The sequence below is a fragment of the Corylus avellana genome, chromosome 7, assembly GCF_965113065.1.
Source record: "Corylus avellana chromosome 7, dhCorAvel1.hap1.2, whole genome shotgun sequence".
NCBI classification, from domain to species: Eukaryota; Viridiplantae; Streptophyta; class Magnoliopsida; order Fagales; family Betulaceae; genus Corylus; species Corylus avellana.
The window spans coordinates 19,748,717-19,773,888 of record NC_142496.1 but is presented as its reverse complement, the minus strand read 5'-3'; the positions used below and the strand labels follow the sequence as shown (position 1 = coordinate 19,773,888).

Here is a 25,172-nt window from a genome sequence, read left to right as displayed (position 1 = left end):
TTTTTATTCTCCGATATAGGCTGTTATATTTCATTATTGTTTTTAAACCGTTCTCAAAACAAGGACAACAAGCTATAGAGTCATAGACCCACTACATAGGATAATTGCTCCTTCTTAGCATTACCTTGATAAATCTTCTTATGTCATCACGGTACTTACCATTCCACTCAGCCCACCTGCATAAGAAATGGATTAAGGTACCCAGACAAGCAAAAGAAATCACCAACAAAGAAGGCAACATTTACAACTCACTTCCACATAGGGTAGAAACTCCGAATTTAAAAGATCCAAGTCAAATGTTGAGAGTGAGAATTTACTACTCAAGGAGGTGTCACCCAACACAAACAACCACCACCAATGTTTATGGTGTGCATTTAGCCCTAGCCCACCATTAAATAAAAATTAAAAATTAAAATTAAAAAAGAGAAGAAAACAAAGAAAGGGTGTTCAAGCTCCTTTCTGAACCCAGAGACTACAAGGAACCACTAGAACCCTATCAAACAGCATTGAAAGCATGGACAAAATCCGAGAGTAAACATTTCAGATACTGACAAGTTGGCTCTAGTTCACAAATTTCTACTTTTGCTTAATTTTACTATATTACCTTTATTACAGATGTAATGATGGGACTGCTAACTGTACAAAGCAACAAATCTGCATAGATGTAGATATTATGTCTAGTCAACATCCCTATAGTACTCCCTTAAAAAAAAAAAAAAAAAAATTTTAAGGAATCGACAAATCTCATTAAAAGTGTAAGACACCCCTAAGTACATAGAAAGGCGCTCTTTAAAAAATGTTTCATTTTTTATTGTTACAAAAAAAAAAAAAAATGACACTCCAGTTACTCCAAATTTAAACTACTTAATAAATACGCAACTAGAGCATCTATCTATGGGCAAAATAAATATCTAAGCAGTTGCATTCCAAACTTCTTTTGTCATGCGGAGAAATAAATATCCCTTACTAACCACTGGTAGCATTAAGTGTAATAACCACGACATAATCATGGAATTCTCAGCCCTCCCACTTATCATAAGAAGCATCATCTGCCTTAGGTTCAAACACTTTGCCATTAAGGTATCCCAACTTTCCTCGATTCTTAATATATAACATGGCTGACCGTAGGGCTGTTAAGAGAGCAAGCCGCTCGCGAATGAGCTCGGGCTCGGCTCGCATAAGCTCGGCTCGTGCTCGATTCGAATATTAAATGAAGAGTTTCGTGAACACGAATCCTGGCTCGAATATTAAATGAAACTAGCTCGGCTCGACTCGGCTAAGCTCGTGAGTAGCTCGTATAAGGTTCGAATTGGTAGTTATTCACATAATTCCTCATATTAATATTAAAAATTGATTTTTTTTTTTTTTTAATAGCATCATTTTATTATAAAATGATGCATATCCTCTCTCTTTGAAACCAAGTATCTTGCTGTATTGACTTGAGCTCCATAGTTTGCTAGCAAAACTAAGCAAATGCTCATATGCAAGCTGACTTCTTGAGCCGTTTAAGAATACTTGAAGTTTAAATTTATAATAAAAAAATAAATTAAATATAAGAGCTAGCTCGTGAACTGGTTTGGCTCAAGCTCGAGCTCGAGTAAAATTTAAATAAGCTAAGCTCAAACAAGGAAAATTCGCTCAAACTCGGCTCGTTTACACCCCTAGTTGACCGCAACCAAGAAAGATAATTCAGCCCATCCAATTTCACAGTTGTGATTTGGAGAGCATTTGAACCTAAGGTAAATGACGCTTCTTATGATAAGTGGGAGGCCAAGAATTCCATGATCTTGAGTTCAAATATCCAACCAAATATCTCCAAAACACAACATGTGGGTCAAGTGAATTACAAAACAGTGAAAAGGGATACTAGAACTTAAGGAGAAAATGCACTTTACCCCCTTAAAGTTTCACCCCATTTTCAATGTTTAAAAATTTGCAATGCAACCCAAAAAAGTTCCAAAAATTAGCAATGTGACCTATCCGTTAGCCACCTTCGTCTTCTCAGACGAAAAATTAATCACGTGCGCAAGAGAAGACGAAAAATTAATCACGTGCGCAACACGTGCTGTTTATGTTCCAAAACGCCCCAAAATGCCCACAACCCCATGCGTTCAATTACCTAGTGGTTATAATGCATGTTCTCAAAAAAAAAAAAAATCACCCTCCTCATGCGTGTTTTATTCAATTTTAAACAATAACTTTTATCTTTTTCTCTTAAACTAAATACAAAGACATAAAAGCATATCTCCTAGAAGCTCACTTCGAATATAATCAAAGCATAACAGAGGGAATGTGTTACAAAAATTGTATTACCCGCATCTTCTGATTTCGCTCACAAGGCAAGTGTTTTTCCTTTTCCAATTTGAGGTTAGTAAAAAAATAGGAGTCTTGCAAAATTAGGGTTTTGTGAAATTGGGGGTTTTGGTTTTCTATTGTTAAGATGTTGAATTCGGTTACTTTTTGTTCTTAAATTCAATCAACATTTTGTTTGAATCTTATAACATGAATATTGTTTGACTGTACTAGTGAGGCAATGTTTGTTTCCTTTTGGATCGCCACCTTTAGTTTGTGACGTTGATAGATAATGGCATGAGTTGTATAGAGATATTGCTTTCACATGTGAATGATGCTTTATTATCACATGTGAATTGCTTTGTGCAAAGTTGGATCCATGCGCGTGGTTTTTGGAACAATAGTGGTCCCCATGTGAGTAAATTATGTAATGTTTCAATGTCGTTGTCTAGTATGCGCTGAAACATTAAAATTTCTTTAATATGTTACCGCATATTATGTCTTTTTTAGTACACACTATAAAACTTTTTGTCCAACATTAATATATCATAAAATGTCCTCTGTTGTTATGATAATGAAAGTAACACTCCTGTATTTTATTAATTCACCTTATAGGATGGTGTCTTCCAAATTAGTGTTTGAGGTTACTTACGGGGTAGGTTCGACAAGCACATTGGTTGTGAGTATGTAGGTGGTGAAGTTGTTGTTCATCATGAGAGTTATGATCCTGATAAGTTGTCATTTTTTGTGTTGGATGATATTTCAAAAGAGTATGGCTACAAGTTAGGAGATTTAATGTACTTTAGAGATCCTAAGAAGAGTTTAGTTGATAGTTTGCACTTAATAACATCTAATGATGATATGATCTTTATGGTTGCTTGCCAAATCAAGCACTTTATTGCGCAATTATACATTATTTCTTTTGGGGAGGGGGGAAGTGATGAAGAAAATTATGAAGAAGACGATGAAGATAGAGGGAGGATTGATTTGAATGATCCTTGGTGGGCAGACAAGATTAGTGATGATGAAGACCCTTTTTATGTAGATCTTGATAAAAGTGATGGTGGGGTTGGAACCTCCAAAACAAATTGTAACATGTCCAATGTAGAAGCTGAAAATCGGAGTGATGCGTATAATGAGAATGAGAGTGATTAAAAGAAGGTACCGAAGAGGGTGATGAAGATGGCAATGGTGATGATGAGGTTAATGGTAGTTAATAAAAAAAAAAGATGCTGAGAACCACACCGAAGCGAATGATGGTGGTAAGTCCAAAAGTGGTTGTAAGTTGAAGAGATCAGTTAAAGATGCTGGCACTAATTCAAAAAAATGGGTAGAAGTGACATACTCGAGTCACCATTAATTAGTGATGAAGATGGTGAAATCACATCTATCCCCAATTCTGAATTCCAAGTTGTGGACCTAGTTAATCTAATCCTATCCCTTCGTATGAAATTCCCAAACATACAATTGTTTTTGTTTAGAGAGGTTGTTAAATAGTTTAATCTTAAAAGGGGGAAGAAAATTAAATTTGAAAAAATGAAGAAAATGTATAGTAGTCTAAAGATGACAAGTGTCGGTACCGAGTGTATACCAATTAGATACTTGATCAAGAGTCTTTTTAGATAAAATCTTTACAATCTAAAGATGTGTGTGGTAGGAAATACAAAAACTCTGTTATAAACTCAATTTGGATAGCCAACAAACTAATAGACAAATTTTGAATTCAACCCAACATGTCTTTGGATATGATACAACATGAAGTGAAGGAGAAATGGAAAGTAGATGTAACTCCTAGTATGATGTATAGGGGCCAATAGGGCTAGGGGAAAGACAAATAAAAAGATATATGGCAAACTTGAGGATCAATATGGGAGGCTATGGTGCTGTTGTGAAACATTGAGACAGACTAACCGGAGAAGTTGTGTATTGATGAAGGTGGAGAGACCAAACCTTAATGTGTCTCCAAAATTTCAAAGACTATACGTTTCTCTGGCAGCCATGAAGAAAGGATTTTTAGAGGGTTGTAGGTCTGTCATGGGAGTGGATAGGTGCTTCGTAAAAGAACCATTTAAGGGCCAACTCCAAGCTGTAGTTGGTAGGGATGGGATCAACATGTATCTAATTGCTTCTGCTGTTGTTGAAGCTAAGACGAAAGACAATTGGATGTAATTTTTGAAAACCCATGTCTAATCTTGGAGCACATGAGCAACATGTCATGCCTACATTCATTTCAGATCAGAAGAAGGTAAGTTATGTTCCATTTAACATGAACTCTTCAGTCTTCATGCATTTTCTGTAATTGTTGTAGAAGCTTAATGTATTATGAATTTTTTTTTTTGGTAGGGTCTTACGCCAGTGGAAATCAACTAGCATAACTTACTTAACAAAGGAAAATCATAATACATGAGGGTTTGGTTTGTCCACCTTTATCGACACACAACTTCATTTGTCGATATGTCTCAATGTTTCACAATAGTCTCATAGCCTCCCATATTGATCCTCAAGTTACAATATATCTTTTTCTTTGTCTTTCTCCTATCCCCATACATCATGCTTGGAGTTATATCTACTTTTCATTTCTCCTTCACTTCAAGTTGTATCACATCCAAAGGCATGTTGGGTTGAATTCTGAATTTGTCTATGAGTTTGTTGGCTATCCAAGTTAAGTTTATAATAGAGTTCTTTGTATTTCCTACCACATACATGTTTAGATTGTAAAGATCTTATCGGAAATGAATCTTCATCAAGCATTTGTCTGGCATACACTCGGTACTAACACTTGTCATCTTACACACCACTATACATCTTCTTCCTTCATTTTTGTTTTTTAATTTAATTTCCTTCTCCCTTTTAAGATTAGACTCTTTAACAGCCTCTCTAAACAATTGTATGTTTGGGAATTGCATACGAAAGGATTGGACTAGATTAACTAGATCCACAGCTTGGAATTTAGAACTGTGGATAGATGTGATTTCACCATCTTCATTACTAATTAATGGTGACTCAAGTATGTCACTTCTACCCATTTCTAAATTAGTGTCAACATCTTCAAATGATTTCTTCCACTTACAACCATTTTCAGACCTACCACCATTATCCCCTTCAATGTGGTTCTCAGCATCTTGCCATCTTTACCATCATCACTACCATTTACCTCATCATCATCATCATCACCACTGCCATCTTCATTACCCTCCTTGGCACCTTCTTCATTATTCTCATCCTCATTATATTGATCACTTCGACTCTCAACTTCTACATTAGAAGTGTTACAATTTGTTTTGGAGGTTTCAGCCCCACCATCACCTTCATCAAGATCTACATCAAAAAGGTCTTCATCATCACTAATCTTGTTTGCCCACCAAGGATCATTCAAATCAACCCTCCCTCCATCTTCGTCCTCGTCTTAGTAATCTTCTTCATCACCCCCTCCCCTCCCTCCCCCCAAAACAAAAACAATGTATAAGTGCGCAATAAAGTGCTCAGTATGGTAGGCAACCATAAAGATCACATCATCATCAGATATTATTAAGTGCAAACCATCAACTAAACTCTACATTAAATCTCCTAACTTGTAGCCATACTCTTTTGAAATATCTTCCAACACAAAAAATGACAGCTCATCAGGATCATAACTCTCCTGATGAACAACTTCACCACCCACATACTCACAACCAAAGTGCCTGACGAACCTACCCCGTAACTAACCTCAAACACTAATTTGAAATACACCTTCCTGTAAGATGAATTAATAAAATACTGGAGTGTTACTTCCATTATCATAACAAAATAAGACATTTTATGATACATTAATGTTTGACAAAAAGTTGGACAAAAAGTTCAAATCTTATTTATAGTGTGTACTAAAAAAGGCATAGTAGGCGGAAGCATGTTAAAAAAATATTAATGTTTCAGCACATACTAGACAACGACATTGAAACATTACATAATTTACTCACAGGGGGACCACTATTGTTCCAAAAATCACACGCACATGGATCCAACTTCGCACAAAGCCATTCACAGGTGATAATAAAGCATCGACCACATCATTCACATGTGAAAGCAATATCTCAATACAACTCATGCCATCATCTGTCAAAGTCACAAATTAAAGGCAGCGACCCAAAATGAAACAAGCATTGCCTCACTAGTACAGTCAAACAATATCCATGTTATAAGATTCAAACAAAATATTGATGGAATTTAAGAACAAAAAGTAACAGAATTTAACATCTAACCAATAGAAAACCAAAACGTTCTTTACAGCCACTTGGCAATCGAAAGTGTGGGGTTGGGGGCATTTTGGTAAGTTTTGGAACAAAAACAGCACGTTCTCCGCATGTGATTAATTTTCCGTCTGAGAAGACAGAGGTGGCTAACAGATGGGTCACATTGCTAATTTTTGGAATTTTATTGGGTTACATTACAAATTTTTAAACAATGGAGGTCAAATTGAAAATGATGTGAAACTTTGGAGGGAAGTAAAGTGCATTTTCCCGAAGAAATAATGAGACAAAAAATTTTATTGATAAGTAATCAAGATATCAATAAATGAGGCAAAATTAAAGTTACCTATCCCAATTTGGAAATCTTCCAACAAGATAGAGACCTCCACAATCCCAAGGTTCTGAAACAATCTTACATCTTGACAGCACAGCATCTTTGGCAATTGCCTAGCCCAAAAAACAATGATAAGATCAGTTGCTAAACCAGAAACCTTGCCCCCTTATGCAATGCTATTAAAGTAGAAGGAAAATCCGCATACACGCTGCACATAATGCATTCATTGAATTGAACGACAGAGTTATCTGTACAATAACAGTGCATTTATTTTGGGATTCTAATCACCAAGATGTAAAGAATCCAATTAGAATTTTTACATAAACAGAACACTGTATGCTATACAAAGTGTGATTATCAACTACCAGAAAGTTCATAGCAGTCCTAATTTGAAGGTATTGTCATGAACATATCAAATCAGCATCTCACATAGTATTCCAGTAACTCTCTATTTTAGTTTTCTTTTTAGTTCTAATAGAGTTGCTTGAATGTATAATAATGAACTAGTAATTCAAGTTTTGTTGAACCTGTTGTTCCCGCTTATGGGTTAGTAGGTGGTGCTAGGTAACTACGTGCCTCTCGGTCAACTTCCTATGTCTCTACCTAATGCAACCTGTGCCTATGCCTCTGCGACCTATCCCATCCCTGCTCCAGGGGCACACCAAAGAACTTCACCCCAACAAGCAAAGGCTTTCTAAGATAATGTTCATGATAGTATGGAAAATCTATTCAAGATATCATAGGGATTTTTTGGTCTTTCTTTTGCTGAAAAATTGCCACCACTCCACATCTTCCCTTGGAATCTCCAGAATTTTCAAAAAATCACCATATTGCACTCTTTCCTGTAACAATATATAAGCAGATGCATACGAATTCTTACCCTAATAATCGGGGGAGCATTAAGTGGAGAACCGTCTGCTCCTCGACAAAGAACACTAGCAAGGTCAAAGCGGAATCCATCCACATGGTACTCAGTAACCCTGCAAATAGGTGAAAGAAAAGAATGATAAATTTTGAGACCTAAAATAGCAATTCAGTGATACATAAATCAAACGAATACAACATATGCTACAGCAGGAAACAGTATGTCCATCAAAAAGAAGCATAGCGTCAGTTTCACTAATATTCCAAATCCATTAAATTACTCATGACTGCCTTTACATCAAAATGGGTAAAGAGCTGATTCCTCAGGATGAATCAGGATAGTTTTCAATCAAAGTTCTAGATATTTGTTCCTCTCATGCCGTAATAATATTTACTTGAAATTGTTAACAGCAAGGAGGATCAACAGTGTCAAATATCTTGAAAGAAAATATTCAGAGATTGTCAAAAATGGCCAAAGTATAATGGTCTGTTAATATTTGTTTATTTCACCAAAAACATTCCACTTGATTACATTTCATTCATACACTAGTATTTATAGGAGTATACACAATGTTCTAGATTCAGAACACATCACACTAGGACACCTCAATACCTCCCTTTCTCTCTAACACTCCCCCTCATGCTAGAGCTTATATATCATATTAGCTTAGCTTGTACAAATGAACTCTTATTGTCATAAAGGTTTTGTAAATCCTCATTCGCAGGTTCAAATACCATCAAGTTGGTTGAAAAACATGAAGAACCGGTTGAAAACACCACAGCTGTAAAACCACCAAATCAGTCAAAATCGAACTGCACTGGCTGAAAACCCATTAGAACTGGCTGCAATAACATTGAACTGGCTGAAACATCACGAAACCGGACCAAAAACAACATAAAACAGCCAAAATACCATCAAACTGGCCAAAAACCAAGCTGAATCGGCACTGGTCAAAACATTTCCAGTAACTGGCCAAAACATTGCTGGAAAACTCTGAACCGCCCAAAACGTCTCTGGAAACCACCAAAATCTTGTTGAAAACAACAAATCCAGCTGAATCATGCCGAAAACTCAAACACCGGTCGAAAACTCACTAGGTAACACTAATGCAGGCCGAAACGCAACCAAGAAATGCCAATATCAATTGGGTCAACTCACTCAGGTCTTGGTTGATCTGGTTCAGTTTTTTTATTGGGCCTAGGCTTGACCCAAGTGAAGAAAATTTGGGTATGGACTAGGCTTTGAACTTGGGCTGGACTTGAATAAGCTGGCCCAAAGATAAAACTGGGATAAGGTATTCCGAAGGGGTAATTACCTTTTGCCCCCATGAACTACAGTGTCTTGGCACTTTTCCCCCATGAACTACCAACTATGACACCTAACCCCATCAAACTACCATCTTATGACAAAAAGCCCCATTCTGTCAGTCAAAAGGATTAAAATTGACGGTCATGTGCAAGTTATGTGCTATTTTAAATTTTTTTCTTCTACTTTTGCCCTCACTTTAGACCAAGAAAATGATGCTTATACCCTCCTAAACCCTAATCCAACACATGAAAACAATTTAAAATGAGGGCAAAAGTGGAAGAAAAAAAATTTAAAATGGCACATGACTTGCACATGACCGTTGACCGTCAATTTTAACCCCTTTGACTGACGGAAGGGGGCTTTTTGTCATATGATGGTAGTTTAATGGGGTCAGGTGTCATAGTTGGTAGTTCATAGGGGGAAAGTGCTAAGGTGCTGTAGTTCATGGGAGCAAAAGGTAATTACCCCTATTCTGAATAAGGAATTAACCCAAACCAAGGTTATCCTAATTTAGGATAGGCATAACATACGCCCGAAACCAAACAATCTTTTTCTTCTTTGAAACACACGAGATTTATCGTTGGCAACCAAACGACACCAACCACCACCTGTTGCCAACGACACCAACCACCACCACTACAGGAACATAAACAAACACAACTGACAACCAATAATGATGACAACCATAACTAACTCCGACCATCATCGCAACCACCTTAGATTCATCTCATAATCACAATCACCAAATATTGCCTCACTGCCTTTCACACGACCGTTAACCACAATCGAACAACACAACACACAGCTTGCAATCAAAACACAATCAACGCCAACACACTCAACCACCAACCAGCAGCTACACCCGGTAAACGCCAAATAGAATTTTTTTTTCTTTCATCCATCACTTTATTGCCACCGACCGCCATATTGATGAGGGACCAAATATTGGCTCACTACCTTTCACATGACCGTTAACCACAATCAAACAACAGAACACAGCTTGCAATCAAAACACAATCAACGCCAACACACTCAACCACCAACCACCAGCTACACCCCATAAACGCCATATAGAATTTTTTTTTTTTTTCTTTCATCCATCACTTATTGCCACCAACCGCCATATTGATGAGGTTGATGGCGGTTGGGTGAGGCCGCCATTGACCTTCCCCCTACACTACTGCTGAAGGATAAAAGAGATAAATGAAGAAAAAATGGGCAAAACAAGGGAGGGGCGGGGCTACAATATGATATGATGTTAAGATTTGTGTATTTCACCAAAAACATTCACCTTATTACATTTCATTCATATACTAGCATGTATAGGAGTAAATAAAATGTTCTAGATTTAGAACACCTCACACTAGGTGTAACACCCCAATTTCATATTGGGAAGATGAGAAAAAGCCCATACAGAGTGGGTGGTTTATAAAGATAGTTATGAGTGTTAAGTCTCACATTGCCTAGTTACTAAGTGAAACTGGAATTTATAATGAATTCTAAGAAAGCTCTAAATTGACTAGTCATTTTTGGGTGATAACGCAGATGTAACTAGCGCTTTTTCCTGGGTCCTTACAAGTGGTATTAGAGCCACCTAGTAACACCAATTCATGTGGTACTGAAGCTCTGCATGATGTGACCCTAACGATGACATCATAAATTTAAGGGAGGGAGTTTGTAACACCTCAGTCCCATATTGGGAAGATGAGAAAAAGTTCACATAGAGTGGGTGGTTTATAAAAGATAGCCATGAGTGCTAAGTCCCACATTGCCTAGTTACTAGGAGAAACTGGACTTTATAATGAATTCTAGAGAAGCTCTAAATTGACTAGTCATTTTGGGGTGATAGCGCAAATGTGGCTAGCGCTTTTTTCTAGGTCGTTACACTAGGACATTTAGGGTTGTAAACGAACAAGTCCATTCAACAACCTGCATGTATAAACTCGACTCGAATTTGGTTTGTTTAATAAATGATTCAGTCGTGAGCACAAAATTAGGCTCAATTATTGAATAAGTGTTATGATCATTGCATCTACCTATCAAAAAAAAAATTATTGAATAAGTGTTATGATCATTGTGTCCCACATAGATTAAGTCTAATCTTAACTATTATGTCTATATAAGATCTTAGGCACCCTCTCCTTTCAAGCCGGTTTTCAAGGATGAGTTCTACCCAAAATTTATAAAATTTGGTATTCACTTAGGGTAGAAAAGCACTACAATACTCCACTCAGGGTAAGAGAAGACCACAATTTGACTAAAGCATTCTTTGATTTCTTTATAAATAAAATGGTCTATAAATAGACTACAATTAATAACACGATAACACCTAAAAGATAACATATCAAATATTCAAATAAACCTAATCCTAAATAATTGAAATCCTATTCTAACACAACTATTAATCTAATCTAATCCTAACATTCTAATCCTAATGATTTGGAATTACATTCCAACTCAACCTTATCTTATCCCTATCAATGAGCTATACTTGTATAAAGTCGGCTCAACTCGTATAACTTTATTTTTATTATTTTTCAAAGTATTATTTTAATTTTGTAATTAGAACATCTTAAATAAAGATGAATTCTCTTCCTAATATAATAATTGTGATTCACCCAGAGAATAAAATTTACTATGTGAAAAGAAAACTTCAAGACATATAACAAAGTATACTTTGAATTTCCTACGGTAAAACATGATATATGCCATGAGTAATGTGTTACAAGTGAAATTATTTGTAAATTCTCCCATACCAATGTCTTAAGCTGTCAAGAATCAGTTCCATGACCACAGGATGGTTGCAGTTTAATGTGTTTCCTGGAGAGCAACAAAATACGGCATCTTAGGAAATTTGAATGCTTATAAGAATAGTTTTAAATATTTGTTAGACTAAATAAGTTGCAAAGGCATGCAGATCATACTTCCGGTAAACACTAATGTAAAATGTAATTTGCCATAGCAATTGTCAGTCAAAGTAGAACACAGCTTAACATAATGGAGTTGGCAGCTGCGTACTTGACCAGCAGAAAAGGAATAATTGGCAAGTCAAGCAAGCATTTCCAACATAAGCTTAAAATAGAGTTCTAGCTCCTTTGCTTTCATGGATGTGTGGATTTGTTGCCTCCTCGTGATACTTGATCCCAGGATGCTTCATCCATAAGGATGGAGAAATTTTATAGGTGTTTCGTTCCCTTTATACCAAATTTTCAAGAATATAAATGTTCTTAATAGTCTCCAAAGCTTCAATTTCAGCTTTTAATAGGTGGTAAGCAAATCCAAAAGTTACTCACTTGTCTCACTATTATACTCATACTTTACATTTTAGGGTTGTAACCACTAGATAATAAGTAAAGCCATGTTAGTTTTGCATTATGACCACTGTTTTATGACAAGAAACTACATCTTGTTGGTCAAGGCAAAATTTCATTCTTGGTGAATAGAACATAGAATGTCTTATGAATAACCATAATGATAAGATTTTTCTCATTATTAGAAACCAGAAAATGACTTAATTTTTCCCTACTAAAGCAAACTCTTTAAGAATCTCATATCTTAGTAGTGTCAATTCTAATATCACAGCCACGACTGTCACCACCTCTGCTGCCGCCATCAAACCACCTTCCTACCATTGACAACCAGTGTATCTCTCTACATTCTTTTAGAGGTTGATAAACGCATTCTTCTCCTAGGGACTAAAATAATTAATCTAGTTTGTGTACAATCTTCTTTTGTGCCTGCCTTGATTTTCCCTCTAACCAAAAGAACAAAAAAATTATAACTATAGAGTTCATTACTTTAAAAAATATTAATTACTATATCTAAATTCAGCTATCTACACGTTTGTGTACATATTATATATTAACATATCTTTTATGTATATATATGTCCCATGTTTTTATGAATACCATATCAACACATCGATATTGCATTATTTCAATACCTCATCTGTATGCCTGCTTCAGACAGAAATAAATACCAGCAATGAAAGATGAGATGCACCCGTAGTGACAAACATTATGACTTCTACATAAGAGCCAAAATATAGCATTTTGGAAGTAACATATTGAAAAAGGTGTGGGTTAATAACTTTTTTGATATCTGGGTTTTGAGGTTTTTTAATTTTCCCCCCTAGGTTTTAAAACATGACTAATCTAATACCTCAGATTTTGGAAAATACCAAATCACTACCTCTAGTTTGAAAAATTCTATGGGGATGGCCGAACTACCCCCAATTTGACAAACTGGGGGTGGCCGGGGGTGATTCGGTTGAAAAATTCTATGGGGGTGGCCGAACCACCACCCCCGGCCACCCCTATAGAATGTTTCAACCTGGAGGTGGTGATTCGGTCTTTTCCAAAATCTGAAGTAATAGATTAGTCATGTTTTAAAACCTAGGGGAGAAAATTAAAAAACCTCAAAACCCAGGTACCAAAAAAGTTATTAACCCAAAAGGTGTAAGAAAGCAGTCCAAAGATAATTAAAAGATATATCAGTAGAAGTTTAAATCCTTGAGGAAAATCAGTAAGAAAACTGCCAAGAAATACAATTCGATTACCGCAGCCAGAGAAGTTTAGCAGTTGGCCATTATTGTTCATATCCAGCATGTAATAAACCTGTAGAAGGATTTGAGGCACATTTCATTAAGAAATGAAGAAAAAATCTAATAGATGATAACTGTATGTTCCCATATCCTATCCAATTTGGTTCTTTTCAGCCACTGGTTCATGACCTTCAAAAATTGCAGAATCTAACTTTCCAGTCACAGATTTCTACCTTAATTGTTCTATAGAAAACTCAAATATGAGTAACTTTATATGTCTCAGCAGATGACAGTAACAAAATAATCAAATTATACTATAAGTTGATACAATGAAAATTTCTAAACAAATATTATAGAAATTGAGAACATTCCAACCATCCAGTATAGCATAAAAGCATCCAAGTGCTCCAAAACATAGAACATTAGGAGCATGACAGCGCAAGATGAGTAAAAAAATCTCACAACAGAAGTGAAAAATCACCTTATTGTCTACGCCACGAAATGAAGTGGTATGAGGGTGGGCATCATCTGCCTCATTAGTATGATTATAAACAACATCCAAAATGACCTGTAGAAAGAAAAAAAAAATCTCATTTGACATAACAAGTATTGGAGAATTCTAATTAGTGATACAACAAAAAGAAAACTACTTGCAACTAAAAATAATACATATTTTACTTTTGAGGGAAGAAAAACGCAACACACCTCTATACCAGCACCATGCAAGGCTTTGACCATTTCTTTGAACTCCCGGGAAGCATTAAGTGGCCCTCCACCATCACTGGCATAGCGACTCATAGGAGCAAAGAAATTTATTGTTGAATAGCCCCATGTATTGATCTAGAAAGACAAATAGTCCCAATACCACTTGGTAAGTCAGGTTGTGAGAGAAAAGGAAAAGAAAATCAGAGGATAAGCATTCATGTTTTTTTTGATAAGGATAAGCATTCATGTTCAATTTGCTTCATCGAAGTAAGTAAACCATAAAATTTAAATATATAAGGGAGGAGGGGGGGGACTCAGCCAAAAGATTATTATACTACAGCTTCGCTTCCTTGACTTGAATTTGTGGTTAAACAAAACCCAAAAGTATATTCTGGGAAATAGTTGTAAATTAGAATATGCTTAATGGCACTTTCTTGGTTGATTATTATTCTTCTTTTCTTTGTTGAATTTTTTCAACTTACCAGAGAAAAAAGGCAGTTCATGTAAAGATTGTTAAGGTCTTTGTGATGTGACATGTACCATCAAGTCATGTAAGCCCCAGCTGGTGTTTCTTTTCAGGTCAATTTCTTTCTCCTAGTCGTTAAGTTTTTTAGAGCTTAACTTCTCCTTGTCATGCACAAATTTAAAATACCTATTAGAAACCGCCCATCACTCTACATAAAGGGGCATATTATTCGGCCAGGAGAGCCAAAAAAAAAGGGCACAAAGAAAAGAGGCAACCACACACTTGTTCTCACAGTTTTGTAGCGCCGCATGGTAAAAGTTCTTCAATTTTGTGGTATAGTTGCCTCTCAAGAGAACTAGAGAACGATTTTTCCTGTGTTAAAAAGCTATCTTTTGTGTGAGAGTGAGATTTAAGTATATTGGAGCTTTAGTTTTGAGTAGTTTTTTTCTTCATCACTATTTTGTACTCCATCTTTTGATAGTAAAATTTCTTCTTAGTTGTCTCCGCCTGTAGACTTAGGCTTGTCAACTTGAACCACCTAAATCTTGGTGTTTTGTATGATTGACTTATTTTTATTTTGTTCTTTTCTACTTTTTTGCAATCCTAAATTTCAATTGTCACAACAAACTGGTATGGGAACTTGGATCCTCTTCTGCAGGATGGCTATTATAAAAGTCAAATCATCTAAACATTAAATAATAATATCAAACTAGGGCATTCCATTTCGTTTATGCTACTCAGTGGTAAAATATACATTCAACACACAAAGCAATATAAATTTCATTTACAAATTAGGATATTCAAATTCAGAAACATAAAGATGTACGGAGATATATAAACAAGAAACAGGTACGTATACTTTCACGCATCAAAAAATGTATAAATGGCATGTAGGCAAACAAATAAAATTGTTTTTGTGTTTACGTTGGCATTGAAACATTCAGAAAACCAATTATATAAAAATGAGTACATAAAATTCCACAACTTCACTGATCCAAACAGTAGTGGAACTACAGTCCAAAATTAAAATATACCAAAATCCTTGCAACAAGAAGAATAGTTTTTGAAAGCTTAGGCAATAATATAAACATAGTAATATTGACATAAATTATCCTTTCTTCCATATGCAACAACATGAATACATTGATATCATAGACGTACAAATCTTATAGCATATAGAATTTGAAGCGAAATGTTTTAATTTACCATGTGATCTCTAGGATTTGGGAACCACTGAAACTCGAACTCATCAAATTCAAAGACAGAGAGGTACAAATCTTATAGCATATAGAACTTGAAGCGAAATGTTTTAATTTACCATATGATCTCTAGGATTTGGGAACCTCTGAAACTCCAACTCATCAAATTCAAAGACAGGCAGCAACTCCACGGCATTGATACCAAGCTCTAGAAGATGTGGGATCTTTAAATTAAAATGAGAAAGGAAAATGTCATAAAAACACGATATATCAAGTGTTCAAACAAACATTGATCTTTACATACCAAACGTAAAAAAGATGATATAACTCCACTCATTAGAGAATCATAATCAAAGTCTTCTAATCAATATCTGATTTATGCAGCCATGGTTTGCCACTTTGCTCCCACAAATAAGGAAATTAGCCATCAAAAACAGTAGTTTGGCAAAAGACCAAACAAAACAATAGCTTCTACAGACAATGTATAAATTTATTAAAGCAATAATTAACTGTCCAAAACATCAAACTATGTCTATCTAAGGGTTTTGAAAACAGTTTTATCGCTGCATTAAATAAATGTCATTTGCACCTTAGGTGGCATAAAACCTTGAAATAAGCAAAGAGTTTTTTTTACCCAAACTGCAGTTAAATATCCATATAGCACATGCCATAAATGATAGCCACAAGACCTTTCACTAAGCACTCTTGATAGTACAAACCGCACTGATGTTATTATAATAACTTGTAATAGGTTTACTGGAAACACCAACAGTGTTGGATCTAGTATACATTATCATTAATATTTTCTTGCTTTTCCTTTTCAAAAACGTCCACTCCTCACCAGTGTAAGAAGGCACTAAATTCACCTACATTACAATTCCTCCCCTCCAACTCCAGTGTAGCCTAATACCAATTAAGCTAGCTAGTTATATGTCACTATTTCTAGTCTCGTCAGAATTCTGTGAAAAGCTTTTCAAGAAATTTTTCCACGGCCTGCATATAGGGATTTTACTTATCTCTAGAGATCTTAATTATAATCTTAGTATTTTAGGCTTATTTGAAGGTTTGGTCCTGTGCTATTTCAAAGTGAAAACCCTAGGGTTGGCATTTGGATGTATAAATATCCACAGTTCCACAGAATTGGACTAATTTTTAGTTTAAAGATTTATTGGAAAAGAAAGGCTCCTATTCATCTAGGTTTTGTGAGACCACAATGCCCGCACCTAAGCTTGGAGCTCAGTTTTGTATAGACCCCCCTCTTAATGCATTAACTGTACCAAGTATATCTTTTTTCTAATTAACTCCTCATCCTTGTCCTCTCCCCTAACAAACAAAAAACAACCCAAAACCCCTTCTTTTAGTTAAGAAGAAAATTGAAGCCTGATGTCCTTCCATATGAGGTTGTAAAGTAACTGGAACTTCTATACTTTGTCCATTACTAATGAACGTGGTACCATGATTCCAATTCCCAGAGATATTCATAATATATACTTGGTCATTGTTTAGAAGATCTCGGATCCATGATGGACACCCATATTGCCATACTCATGCCTGTGTCGATGCTACATTAGGTTACTTGCTGGGATTTGGCTTGTATGCGGTAGTGGAAACTACTGCATATCTGCGGTAGTGGAAACTACCGCATGATGGCCCAGATGTTATCAATGGGTTTTTAACCCAAAAACTTAATGGGCGTTTAACAACCATTTTTTGGGTCTATTTTCTTCCATGAAACTGTCCAAAACAGATCCCTATTTTTTCTCTCCACTCTGCAAGTCAACCACTTTAGTGCAACACGGCTGTGATGTTTCCTGTGTCATGATAGGCAAGGTTTGAGGAGTTGAAGGGAAATGAAGAAATGATGGAGCTTTTGTCTGTTGCTGACTGTGCTGGGTCTTTCCATGGTAAGCTGAAGATGACCACGAAAATGAAAAAAACAGCTGGGTTTGGCTTCCATTGCTATAAAGTTGATGCTAGAGTTATGGTTCATGGGTGCCATAGGAGAGAAGTAGGCAAGAGAGAGCAGGGACTCATCTCTGTCTCTTTGGAAATGCCAAATGGAGACGGCTTGAAATTCAAAGGGAACTAAATTCAACTAAGAGAGCCCAAAAAAAAAAAAAAACTAAAAAAAAAAAAATTACATTCAAAGAGAGGAAATTGATGGGAATTGGAGCTTTAGAACACAGACAAATGGAGAGGGGTCTCTATGTGTGTGAGAGAGGGTGAGTGTGTCTGTGTTTGTGTGTACAAAGTAAAACTGAAAGTAAAAGGAAAAGAAAGGAGCTTACAAAAAAAAAAAAAAAAAGTAAAAGGAAAGGATAGACGTTAAAAATGCTTAGTCTTACTACTTGTTAAACGCCCGTTAAGTTTTTGGGTTAAAAATCCATTGATAACATCTGGGCCATCAAAATATACTACCGCAGATATGCTGTAGTTTCCACTACCACATACAAGCCAAATCCTACTTGCTGAATATCATATTGTCAATGTTATTTGAAAAAATGGAAAGTCACACTTATGGCATCTAAGTAGCTATTAATTCAGATGACAGACATTATTGAAAATATTCAAAGGCTATTTAGTAGAATATTATTCAATTATAATGATATACCATTACCTTCTCAATCAGACCAAGGTAGCTCCCACGTATTTTTGGATCCAGCCCACTAGATTCATCCATTGTATATGCACGAACATTCATTTCATATATAACAAGATCTTTCTGAAAAGACAGCAGAAGATGTAATGAAGTTGAGATGTAAAAGAATATACCGACTTAAACACAAAAGAAATGGTGTAATTGTCAACTTAAAGCCAGTGAAAAATTCTTGACCGCAGCCACAGTACTAGTAAAGCTTCAAAAAGAAAATGAATACATTTCGTTATCAGATTTCATCAAACCATAATTTTTAACAGGTGAGGGAGACTGAGATTTCCATATGATAGGACAAGTTTAAAGATAAAAACATATGCCTTGCATAGCACAATAGGCATATCCGTAGCTTTATCACCTCAGGTATATTTGGAAGCTCATAGTTCTCTCCCCAGTCAAAGGGTAAGCTATCAAAATCATAACTTCCAAGAAATCTAGAAAATTTGTTGCTAGCATCTCCAAAATATCGGCGACCCTCAACTAGCTTTGCATATGGATCTATAAGCACAATGCTGCTGTCAAATCGATGCCCTTGATGCCAACCTCGAGGACCATCTATGCGATAACCATAAAGAACATTGCTCCGAGGCAAATCCTGCAGAGGAATTACAAAAACAAAAAAAATCTAAGAAATATATTCTGTTAATATAACTTTCGCACAAGTGGAAATTCCATTTTATTACTATCAAATGGGCCTAGATATAACCAATGCTTCAGCAGTCACTGAACCAAAATCCATACCGTAAATAAAAGTAGACCTATTTCATAATCACATCGTATGATCAACCATTTAGGTTTTTTCACAGCCAAAGCATACTAAAAAACAGATAGCAAATCTTCAGTACCGGCAACATATTCTTCACAGTTTAGGCTTCATAAAGTTTACATCATTTTTTATATGAAATGTCCCAAATACCAATTTATACTACTTCTCTACTACTTTTTGGAAAAGACACAAGTAACTTTTACTTGAAGACAATACAATATTCAAGTCATCTTTTGGAATCATAGTGACGTCCACAGATAGGCTGGCTATAAGAGCAGACCAACATCCTCCCCTTCCTAAACAGCCCAAAATGGAATGAAACACACAGACACATGCACACCAAAACTGGTGTAAGAAGTTAATAATGATGCAGTAAATGCGTTAACTTGCAGCGGAACACATACCATACTCCATCTCTATGCACACATAAACAAGCAATATTATAGGTAATAACATAACTGCAATTACATCAAAACGATGTTGCATAGGCATGATATCCAGTTTCAAAATAATACCAATGTGCACATGCACATGTGAAGACTAGGCAGGGGCACACACTGCCACTGCCATGAGGAAAACCACTAAGAGACCCCTAGTAATGTGTCTTACAGAAAGTTGCAATGAACAGATGAGTAAAGCTATCAACGTCAACCAAAGACAACTAACGGAAGGCAGTGTTTGTAGCAACCTAATAGCAAGACTACCTCAATGCATATGTGCCAAATGTCTCCAGTTTTGTTCACACGAGGATCCAAAGCCAGTTCCATCATTCCACCATCCAGCCTGCCAAAATTTCCAGAGACAATATCAATCAAGATCATTTCTCTTCAAACCCCCCGCCCCCCCCCCCCCCCCCCCCCCCACACATCCCAAAGAAAAGACACACAGTCGCACTACACAAAATAAACCTCAGTAGCATCTTGAACAAACTTAACTCTCACACACAAAACAAAAGACAAATATCGAGTATATAGGAAATATTAAAAAGGAACATTAAATGTGACCAAACAACATCAACTTGAAGAAATATCTATGAGTCTTGAACAAACCAAAGTTTTACAAACAAAAAAAAACTGACAGGTTGAATGCGTTTATCTGTGCCCCACATCAATCATCTTCCCCAAAACACTACTATTTCCATTTTAACCTATGTCAAAATTCTTATGCTTTCAGATCTCTTAAAAACCTGTGGAGTATCTGGTCACCACATTAAAAGTAGGAAAAAAGTTCTTGCTCACCAACTATATTGTTCATAGGCAGACTTTCATGTTTTCCACTCAAAAATCTCCATGTCACTTCTGTTAGGGAGATTGATACCTTGGAGAGTCTTTTTAGTAAGCCCATAACATAACATGTTGAAACACCACACAACCAAAAAGCTTAAGCCTATGGGTTTGGGCCCAACAATACTATATTAACCATTCACACTTATTACATCTTTTCAATATAGGACTTTATCCTTTTTACACTCACACATATATACTCAACAATCTCCCCTTTATGTGTTAGTTCATTACCACATTTACTACACTCCCCCTCAAACGGAAGCATTTTATCAATCTTATGAGCCCTCTCCAAGATCTCTTGTGGGCTATGTGGGTTTTTGCTCACACCAAGCACATTTGCCCCTACTTTATGGACTCTCGTTGTGCCTTGTGCCAATGACTTTTTTTGCGCCTTCTCCAGGGACCCTTGTACATGCTCACAGCTTGCACCTTTATTCCTATTCCATGAACCATCGTCAAGCCCATGCCATGAGCCTTTGCCCTTCACTACAAAGACGCTCCATCCATGCTCGCACCTTCACCTTTTTTGTCCATACTCCAGGGACCTTTTGTTCGTGTTTGCGCCACTCCACCATACCTCACACCACCATTGGCTTTGATACCACTTGTTAGGGAGATTGATATTTTGGGAAGTCTTTTTAGTGAGCCCATAATATAACATGTTGAGACACCACATAGCCCAAAAACTTAAGCCTATGGTTTTGGGCCCAACAATGCTATATTAACCACTCACTCTTATTACATCTTTTCAATATAAGACTTTATTCTTTTTACACTCACACATATATATACTCAACAACTTCCTTATTGATACCATACCAAAGTAGACAAGTAATTTAAGCCCAAATCCCAACCTTCATAATGGAAAAGACCACACACACACACACACACACATACACATCACAAAAAATTGTATATGACCTTATCTACACCTTCTATATAAGAAGTCATAAGTCATTATTCTTCAAACTATCCTTCTTTCCGTAGTTTAATGTGTTAAAACCAAAAGGAAACAGAATTCATTGGCAGAATCTCAATGCAAAAAATACAAGGTCTCAATGACAAATTCTACCAACTACAAGTGCAGTAAGCAGAGTAAAATAGTTTTTTTTTTTTTTTGATAAGTAATAATGCATTAAAGAGCACAGAGGGGCGCAACCCAAGTACACAGAGTAAAATAGTTAAACCATGAACCCTGAAACAAATTTTAACTCTTTTTAACACTGAAATCTATCCAACACCTGATTTTTGTTATATATATAAGTAATCAAAATATCATTAAAAGCGCAAAGAACAACTCAAGTACACAGAAAAGTATATCTAACACCTGAATTTTAACATATTAATTGAAAAGGAAATGAAATGTCACCTCTCGGGAAGCGATAGACAAATGGTCACAGCAGTTGCATGCTGTGAAAAAATAGCAAAGTTGATCCCATTATCAACTTCTGATACACCCAATGGAAATGCCTGACCCGGGAAAATTTTCAATGATGGGGTGGTCTCAGACACTTCAGGAGCTTCTTCCTATAATCACAAAAGGTGAACACTTGGAAAGTGGATTATTCCCATTTTGGCTTAAAACAATGATCTTATACCCTCAAAAATCATGCAGTTCATAGTAGTTGAAATTAATAGCATAAAACCAAAAGATATAATCATGAGAGAAGACATTGACAACACCTTTTATTTAAGAAACCATGTTTTATCCTTAAGAAAGAAAATGTCTATTCAATGCAATATGAAAACAGAACGAAATCCACACTCTGAGGGCCCGTTTGTATCGATGTAAAACGTTTTCAGTTGAAAATATTTTCCTGGAAAATTTACTGATTTTCCAGTGTTTTGGCTATCACCCTGAAAAAATGTTTTCCTAAAAATATTTTCCATTGTTTGGTTTGTACTGAAAATGTGAAAAACATTTAACATCCAAATTTCCAAACAATGCTTGCTTAAATAGTCTCAAAGACTTCTCGTCTTCACAAAACTAAGCATACTCAAGCTCAGCATCCAGAACAACCGAAATACCCATTTAGTCAAGCGATAAAGCATTCAAAATTCAATTGAACATTAATCAGGTGAACCTTGCAGATGTAACAGTAGTCTCTCTCTTTCTCAGCATCTCTGAAGGTGGTTGTCAATCGAGCCCCATGCATTGCCAACATTGAAAGAAGGTGGTGCGTGCATCTATATGTTGGGTTGGGGGGATAGGAGTTACACTGGGGGAGGGTGGCTCTGGTGGGGGATGCATTGGTGAGGGTGGCTTTGATGTGGTAGAAAGGGAGTGGTGTGGCTGTTTGCCAATAAAGGGGATTTGAAGAGAGGAGCTATGGATGGAAAAAAGATTTTATGCCTTAAAAACACAACATTTTCCCATAAAAAAAAAAAGGGGGGGGGGGGGGGGGGGTGTTTTACAGTTGATCGAAAACTTTTTTCAGTTGACCAAGTTTTCCAAGTGCAACCAAACACCAGAAAGTACTGAAAACATTGTACAGAAAATGTTTTACATCAAAACAAATAGAGCATTAGTTTGACTATATTATTCTTAACTATAAGAGGTATCAAACCCTACATAATCATAAAAACTTACTTGATCACAATATTACTAAAATGTAACTGAATACCTTTGTATTTTTTTTTCCATAAAACAACCCAGTGAAGCTCTCGGTAATTAGAGTCATTAGATGATTGATAAGACCTCTCAAAACTTATGCAGTTCTTACGGAGATACCTTAACTTACTATAGATTTTTTAATTTTTTAATTCAAATGCCTGCCTTGTCAGCTACTTTCAAAATGGAAATCCATACAGGTTTAACATTCAATCATACAACGATTTTCTCAAATGCTCTAGTGTTCTAACTACTCTGTAATACTTATTAGGAGTTACCATTGCAAAGGATCCAACTATTTACATATTTGAAAAGTGTCGACCTGATAGAAAGCAATAGTGAAACACGAGCAAAATGGAAAGTACCTCAAGTACACGTTCTTGAGCACGCTGACCATAAACACTCGCTGTCCTATGCTTTACAGGGTCCCCTCTCTAACCCATGCAAAGAAAGCCCAATCAAGCCTTGAATTAATTAATAAGCAGGAGTTTGAAGGAAAAGGAAAATTTTGATATTCATAACATCACAGAAACTCAAACATGCCTTACTGACAAGTCCTGGCGCATTGCCTGCTCGATTACTAAATTTCAATCTGATAAGAAATACCCACAAGTCCAGTAAATGACACTCGTTAAAACATCTTCAAATGAACTAAAACAAGCTGAATCAAGAAGTAGTTGAATTCAAGAACAGGGGAGAAAGATTAGAGTGGATTACCCCGTGTCAGAGATAGGAGAAGGTCCAATGCAAGAACGAGAAGAACTGCCACTCGAAGACAAAGCTGAAGGAATCATTGAAGCTTTAGTAGCAGCGGTGGAATCGCAGAGAAGTGGGTGGAGCATCTCTGATCCTCGTTTCTTGATGAAACAAACGTGTTCTTGAACCTCAATGTCTAGTTGTGCGTGAGTAATTGAGAGAGACGTTTATGGCGAGTGCAGGATTCTTGCCACTTCGCAGGGAGACTGTTGATGTTTTGGACTGTTTCTGGTTTCCGAGCCTTTTCATGTCTGCCACGTGAACGGATACGAAATCGTCGGAGGAAGTCGCTCACATGTCTCGACAAGTGTCTCTCAACCTTTTCTCATAATATAAATATCCAGGGATTCCAGAAGGCCCCCATAAATATCCAGTAAATAGTTCCATGCTCTGCTGATTTGAAGGAATGGCATTGAACGTCTAAGTCCTCGTGCGAATCAGCACATCCATGTGATGTGATCACATCTTGAAAGACGTTTTGGATTCGCAAAAATAGGATTGTCGGCTAACCAAAATGACTTTTGATTTTTTGATTTTTGATTTTTAATGTTTTTTAATTAAAGAAATGTTATTTTGCATTCTCTCAATATACTCAACTAACGTAACATGTTCAATCTACCCTTAAACCATTCTTAGGTTCTGTTTGTTTCGATGTAAAATGATTTTAGTGAAAAACATTTTCTTAAAAACATTTTTTAGTATTTAGTGTGTATAGAAAATCACAAATTATATATATTGTTTCATTCAATCATATTAAACTTCGAATTACAATAATGTCTCGGCCGAGTCTTGCCAATAACCTGGTTGGGTCTCGCAAGTCTCGACCAGGTCCCCGCAAAGTCTTGATGGTAGCTCGGTTGGACCCCGGTGAAGTTCCAACAGTGGCCCGGCCAGATCCTAACAAGTCCCAACCGAGCCCCAGTCGTGTCCCAATCAGGTCTTAGCAATGGCTTGGCGAGTCCTAACCAGATCTCTACAGGCTCTTGACGAAGTTCTAACGATGTCCCCATGAAGTCCTAACGGGGTCTCGGCATCATCGTGGCTAAATTTGTTGATTTGAGAATGAAATGGTCAAACTCAAAAAATGATTTACGGTTTCAAAAATGGAAACCATTTTTTGAAAATCAAAGAGGCTATTTCAGTCAAACAAAAAGTATTT

The 25,172-nt window shown here is 36.3% G+C and overlaps 1 protein-coding gene across 1 annotated transcript in view; it reads right to left on the bottom strand.

Annotated features, from left to right (window-relative positions):
* The window catches only part of ISA3 (isoamylase 3), a 32,693-nt gene extending 8,359 nt beyond the window's left edge, over positions 1-24,334 (bottom strand). Inside the window, exons 1-15 of the mRNA XM_059597932.2 lie at positions 23,975-24,334; positions 23,801-23,849; positions 23,623-23,691; positions 22,016-22,173; positions 20,065-20,143; positions 18,953-19,189; positions 18,559-18,663; positions 16,061-16,165; positions 14,277-14,411; positions 14,053-14,139; positions 13,587-13,644; positions 11,785-11,848; positions 7,736-7,835; positions 6,868-6,968; positions 125-176 (exon numbers count right to left, since the gene is read on the bottom strand). Of these exons, the coding sequence (XP_059453915.2) occupies positions 125-176; positions 6,868-6,968; positions 7,736-7,835; positions 11,785-11,848; positions 13,587-13,644; positions 14,053-14,139; positions 14,277-14,411; positions 16,061-16,165; positions 18,559-18,663; positions 18,953-19,189; positions 20,065-20,143; positions 22,016-22,173; positions 23,623-23,691; positions 23,801-23,849; positions 23,975-24,099 (1,524 nt within the window). The 5' untranslated portion in view covers positions 24,100-24,334. The remainder of the gene's footprint in view (positions 1-124; positions 177-6,867; positions 6,969-7,735; positions 7,836-11,784; positions 11,849-13,586; positions 13,645-14,052; positions 14,140-14,276; positions 14,412-16,060; positions 16,166-18,558; positions 18,664-18,952; positions 19,190-20,064; positions 20,144-22,015; positions 22,174-23,622; positions 23,692-23,800; positions 23,850-23,974) is intronic.
* Positions 24,335-25,172: the final 838 nt, after the last annotated feature.